Source organism: Lotus japonicus, chromosome 5 (genome assembly GCF_012489685.1).
Source record: "Lotus japonicus ecotype B-129 chromosome 5, LjGifu_v1.2".
Lineage (NCBI taxonomy): Eukaryota > Viridiplantae > Streptophyta > Magnoliopsida > Fabales > Fabaceae > Lotus > Lotus japonicus.
In genome coordinates this window covers 57,416,613-57,422,705 of record NC_080045.1, presented here as the reverse complement: position 1 = coordinate 57,422,705, position 6,093 = coordinate 57,416,613, and the positions used below count along the sequence as shown (strand labels likewise).

At 37.7% G+C, this 6,093-nt stretch overlaps 1 protein-coding gene across 1 annotated transcript; it reads left to right on the top strand.

Annotated features, from left to right (window-relative positions):
- Positions 1 to 1,551: 1,551 nt before the first annotated feature.
- LOC130719848 (putative F-box/LRR-repeat protein At1g56400) lies at positions 1,552 to 3,335 on the top strand. The gene is made up of 3 exons (XM_057570452.1): positions 1,552 to 2,511; positions 2,732 to 2,845; positions 3,048 to 3,335. The coding sequence occupies exons 1-3, from the start codon at positions 1,552 to 1,554 to the stop codon at positions 3,333 to 3,335; spliced, it is 1,362 nt and encodes a 453-aa protein (XP_057426435.1).
- Positions 3,336 to 6,093: the final 2,758 nt, after the last annotated feature.

Here is a 6,093-nt window from a genome sequence, read left to right as displayed (position 1 = left end):
TGCGTTGGGGTGTGCACGTTGGGGCTGGTGGAGGGAAGTACTTGTCGCTCTGCTCCGGTTGGTTTTGTCTGGCGGAGGCTCCTCACCTTGCCTTTCTGCCGTTTGGGTTTGCTTAGATCTGTGCGTGCCTGTTGAGGCCAGATCTGCCTAAAGAGTCTTGTTCTCTGCCTGCCTAGATCTGTGCGTGCCTGTTGAGGCCAGATCAGTTCGAATTCATGGATTCGGGCTCCCTGGCAGCGCCGCTGGTCTCTACCCTTACTGGTGTCTTTCCTAGTCAGATCCTCTGTTTGTGAGTGTGGAGGGTTCGTGGTTGATGATGACTTTTTGGGCGTTGTCGGTGATTTTCGGTTATTGGTGCTCGGTATCTTGGTCCGACCGTAGGTTTTGCTGTCTCTTTGCTGCCTTGTTGTTGATTGATGTACTGAGCTTATTTGGGTCCCAATGTCGAGTTGAGCTCTATTTTTGTTGGGTTTGTGTGACTTTTGCCACACCTAGGTCCCCGATAGATGCTTTTCTCGTAGGTTTTAGGTGTTTTTTTCACCGGGTAGAAGTCTTAGGACTTTCTTTGTAACATTGTGGACTATACACACGAGGTGTGTTATCTGTACTATCAACTTTTTATTATATATATATATATATATATTCTGTTTTCAAAAAAAATGAATAATAATTTTATTTATTTTTTATTTTAGTTAAGTTAATATTTTTATATTTATTAATTAATATTATTATAAATAATAAATTATATAATAATAAAATAAAATAATTTGGAGTTAGGATACTGAAAAAAAATATATAACTGATATTCTATCATGTTCTATCCTAACTCCTCCCTCAGGATAATTTTTACACATGATGGACATGATAAGATAAGAGACATGATAGTGTTATCCTATCCTGCTGGTGCAACAAACAACAGATAACAATATGATATGATTACTGTCATGTCATTTAATATCTTGTTATGACCATCAAACGGGCCCTAAAATGTTTTTTTTTTGCTTATATATGTGACCGGAGGGTGTATACCGCATCCGGTCACATATATAAACAAAAAAGACATTTTAGGTTCATTCATTTAATGAATGTATCTAATCATTAATAACGACTAGATACAATGAATCTAAAATGTTTTTTTTACTTATATATGTGATCGGAGGGTGTATAGTGAATCAAATTTCCAAACAGTGATGTCGAACCACAAATTAAATGCACATCAAACATGTGATAAGAGTAAGAAATCCCAAATTTATGAATCACAAGATTGAGAGATCTCAGATAGTGGTTCGCAACTCTGAATAATTTTTGAAAAAAACAAACAGAATCTGCAATAAACATAAAATAGATCATCAGCCATACGAGATTTCTATGCAGGGACACGACTAATCGCGACCAAAAATCTCACAACACGCACAACCTTTAGAAAAGTTGCACCTCTTCACTTCAACTTGCACCCAATATTCCAACCTACAAAAGAGTCATCCCATTTAACATGACCCTCCATTCACAAAAACCATACACATTCACAGTAACCACCATAGCCAACTAGCCATGGCAAGGAACTTGGACATGTTCTCTTTCTTACCAGACTCTCTTCTTTTCATCATCATTTCCTTGCTTCCCTACAAGGAAGCGGCAAGGACTTCAATCCTCTCGAAACGGTGGTTGGAGGCATGGCGTGATTCAACCAAGGTCATAGAGTTCAACGAACTTTTCTTCGTGAAACCCGGTGAATCGGATGAATCCAAAGAAGCTCAGAGAAGGGCTTTCCTCAACTTCATCACACACTGGATCTCAAACTACACAAACCAAGTTGTGGACAAGTTCTCTCTCAAGGTTTCTGACCCTGAGAGTTGCCATGAAATCATAGAACGTTGTGTGGCTTTCGCGGCACAGCGTGGGGTGAAAGAATTGAGACTTGATTTCTCTGATCCAAACTGGAAAGAGGATAACTGGGATGATCATAGTGCTTTGATGCAGTTGCCACAACATGTCTATGAACTTGGATCATCATCACTTGAGTCTTTGAAATTGTATTCATGCAGTTTTTCCATGCCTAATATCCTCAACTTTAAAACCATGCCTAATATCCTCAACTTTCGGTCGCTAAAAGAGATTTCTTTGGGCTGGATTGAAATTAGCGAAACCACTCTTAAGATTTTGCTACACACTTGTAAGATGCTTGAGAATTTAAGTCTGAAGAAGTGCGGGAAATTGGAAAGCTTTGACATGGGTGAGGAAGAGGTTGGGTTGAAAAGATTAGTGATCGACAAGTGTTGGTTAGAACTTGAATGCATCCTTTTAATCGCACCAAATCTTGAGTTCTTCAAGTATTCTGGACGTGTATGGAATTCAGACATCAACGTAAACCCAGATGTCATGGAAGAGGCAGAAATTGATTTTCCCTTTGAGTTTGAGCCTGAATTCATTGAATATGGCGTTGAACTTAGCACCATATTGAGCGATCTCTACCCTGTCAAGGTTCTAACAGTGTGTAGTTTATTACTTCAGGTAGTCTTTTATTCTTCTCTTCCCTCCCTCAATTTGTAATCTTACTTCCATGATATATATGCTTGTTTAATTTTAACTTCACAGCTAGTCACATGTTAGCCACAAATTAGGCTTGAAAACAAAGAGTGATATGCGATATATATGATTATTTTTAGAGTAACATCATCATCTCTCTGAATGGATTGTTTTAATTTGTTTATGATTGTTTTGTAATGGTTAGAAAGACATTGCTCAATCACTTCTTACTTGTAAACGTGTGTTTCTTGTTATGAATGGAAAACTAAAGGTCATTCCATCCGGAGTAGAATCGTTGCGCAGACAATGTGACTTGAATGTAAGACATTTGATCTTGAAAACGCAAATGCATCCTAATGAATTGTTGGGTTTCACATTCCTTCTTAACTGCTGCCCTTGGCTGGAAAAACTCACATTAGACATAAGCCCGCGAAGAATCTACTCATGAGTTAGTTACTTTAAATTCTGTACATGTCTCACTTTCAATGGTTAAACACTATCTAATTTTTCTTGTGGTGCAGGATTATGAACCTCCTTACAATGTCAACCTTAAGAGATATTGGGAAGAGCTCACTATAACTCCTCCATGCTTGAGAAAAACTTTGAAGGTGGTGGAGATAAAGGGTTGTGCAGGGAGTTCAGATGAAGTTAGGGCTTGTCTTTATTTGATTGGAGTTGGAAGTGTTTTGGAAGAGATGAATGTCAATGTGATGAAGGATGAACAAGAGGAAACACGTCGTGAAGTTATGGCAAGATATTTACCTGGCTTTCCAAGGGCTTCAGAGAATTTAAAAATATCAATTGCGTGATTATGTATTTGTACTTGTTTTTGCTGCTACTTAGTAAATAGATTAGACATTATCTTTGTTGTTTGGGTGAAAGAGAGATGTAATAATCTTGTGATTCAATAAAGTCAACCTTTTGCTTTTAAAACAAAGGCTTAATCCAGTTTTTGGTCCCTAACCTTTGTCATAAATATGGCTTTAGTCCCTCGTCGGAGTAAAGGTGGGGATTGGTCCCCAGTTTTTGGCAAAATGATTGGGTTTGGTCCCTCCGGCCATTTGGGTCAACGTCGGAGCTCCGGGAAGCTCATGTGGCATTGTCACGTCATTTAATGAGAGCTTATGTGGCTTTTCTTTTTCATTTAAATTCTAAAAAAATATAATTAAAACCCTTAAATCCCCTTCTTCCTAATTAATCCTTCACCTAATTAAATCATTCATTTAATTAAAATAAAACAAAAATCAATTAACACTAAACAAAAAACAAGCACTACATGATTTTATGCAATTACCCTCTGATTTTCTGCAATTACCAAGATTAACTGATACAGGTCCTATCAAAACTACATGATTCTTAACTAGGTTTGGTTCTTTCTCTACTTTGATTTTTAAAACCACCCTGTCAATTTCAGATTTAGGCTTTCGACTCCATGCCTTACTACCATTAACTGTAGTTGCTGCCTTTTGATCATGATGGGTTCCATATTGTTTATTGACATCATTTTTTGAAATTGGAGTGGGCAGGTTTTTATGCAAACCATTGGCCACATAAAAAAGGGAAATGAAGGTGAATAGAAACCCAGAAAATCATCATAGAAAAACCCAGAAAAAAACCTTTCCTCCTTCTTCCTCCTCCATTACCAAGAACAAAAATCCACAATATCCAAACCCAAAACCACAACCAGAAGAAGAGAAAAACACAGAACAATGAAAAAAAAAAACTCAATCTTTAACCCCATTACCCATCTGAAACCACAACTCCAACCCAACCCGCATAGTTTCGCTGCTTGGGGAAGAAGAGATAGGGAATTCGCGATTACTTCAATGATGGCTTGGTGGAGGTAGGTCGCGGTGGCTATTAACAGTGCGGAAGCAGATCTACAACGTGAAACCCAGATCTATACCGTGAAGGAGAGGGAAACAACCAAACAAGAACCAAACCCATCTCCGACCCAGAACCACCGCCCATCGCCGCGAGTCGCCGCTCCATGAACCCAGAATTGCGAGCTCGCCGCTCTCTTCCTCTCGATCCCATACACTCTGTTCTACCATCTCTTTTTCTGCCCTATCCCTTTGTCTGCTTGACTGGTGGTGGTGCGGTGGAGAGAGGACAAGAAGAAGACGAAGAAGAAGGGAGTGGTAGGGTGGGTTGATGATGATGAAAGATGATGATGAAAGATGTGTGGATGAAGGATGTTATGTGGATGAAGATCCAGAAAATGAAGAATGGTTTTTTTTTTAATTAAATGAAGGATTTAATTATAAATTTTTAGAATTTTAATGGAAAAAAAAATTCCACTGAAGCTGACTAATTGACGTGGCAACGCCAGATCAGCAGTCGGAGCTCCGGCGTTGACCCAAACGGCCGGAGGGACCAAACCCAATCATTTTGCCAAAAATTGGGGACCAATCCCCACCTTTACTCCGGCGAGGGACTAAAGCCATATTTATGACAAAGGTTAGGGACCAAAAACTGGATTAAGCCTAAAACAAATGGATGATGAATTGATGATTGATTGCTGTATAAAGAAGTTAATATATTCACTTTAATTAGAGAGAAAATCAAACAAAATTGGTAACTCAGTCATGATATCCTCTAAACTGAGGTTAATTAAATGTCTTGTGAAGGGTTGATGATGTGTTTTGTATTAATTTATGCCTAGAATCAATTGTTCATCTCTTTCTCTAATGTGATATTGCCTCTTTTGTTTGGTGTGTAATCTACTGTTGACTTGGATTTCATGTTGCTCTATACCACATACATTGAGTGAATTTATTTCTTTCATGGTGTTTTAGTGCAAGGTAAAAGGTGAAAAAAGTTTTGTTTTGACATTCTGTTTTATGGAGCATTTTGCTCAGTCACAACAATATCATTTGCAAACAACAACCTCTTGATTTTCCACTCTTTTGTGGGTCTCACTAAGAATAGATTATGGACATGGATTGAACCTAAGTTGACAAGTCATTATCATACATTTTCTCAGATGAGTGCATGTCTTTTTTAGTTTATAGAGTTATAGACCAAGTCTTTCCTTAGGATATGCTTTCATAAATATGTGACATTTTTATGGTTATATTCTCACATGGACATAAGGTTGGAGCTGAAAATAAATAAATTCTGGCTTATAAAAAAAATAGAGTTGAATAGAAATTTTGACTAGGGATCTCAGCTATCTATTCTAGTGGTGAGATTTTTTTAGAAAGCTGAATTTATTTTCAAGATAAAAATATTACAAACGAAGCAGTAGGCTTGAAAGTTTAAGAAACCTTCTGCTAGAAAGTAGAACAGATAAGACATAGTACATAAAAAAGAAACTAGAGCTACCACAATACAGCAGGATTTTGGACCCACATGCTTTCCATCTTGCGGTACTCTTTCCAAAGGTCATTTAAGAGCAGAAGTCTCTCCTTTCTCAGATCTTCGGAAGCTCCTTCATTCTCCATTCTGGACACTAACTTATGTAAACCATCCTCCATAGTTTATTCTAGTGGTGAGATAACACGTTAACTTCTTAAAATTAAGAAAATGCTCATTAACTCTTAGTTTGAATACCTGTAATTTATT

What these genes read in the sequence shown, in the direction of transcription:
- LOC130719848 (XM_057570452.1), top strand. Translation starts at nt 1,552, where the DNA reads ATGGCAAGGAACTTGGACATGTTCTCTTTCTTACCAGACTCTCTTCTT. An exon ending in TGTGTAGTTTATTACTTCAG is followed by an intron (nt 2,512 to 2,731) that starts GTAGTCTTTTAT and finishes TGTAATGGTTAG; the next exon opens with AAAGACATTGCTCAATCACT. An exon ending in GCAGACAATGTGACTTGAAT is followed by an intron (nt 2,846 to 3,047) that starts GTAAGACATTTG and finishes CTTGTGGTGCAG; the next exon opens with GATTATGAACCTCCTTACAA.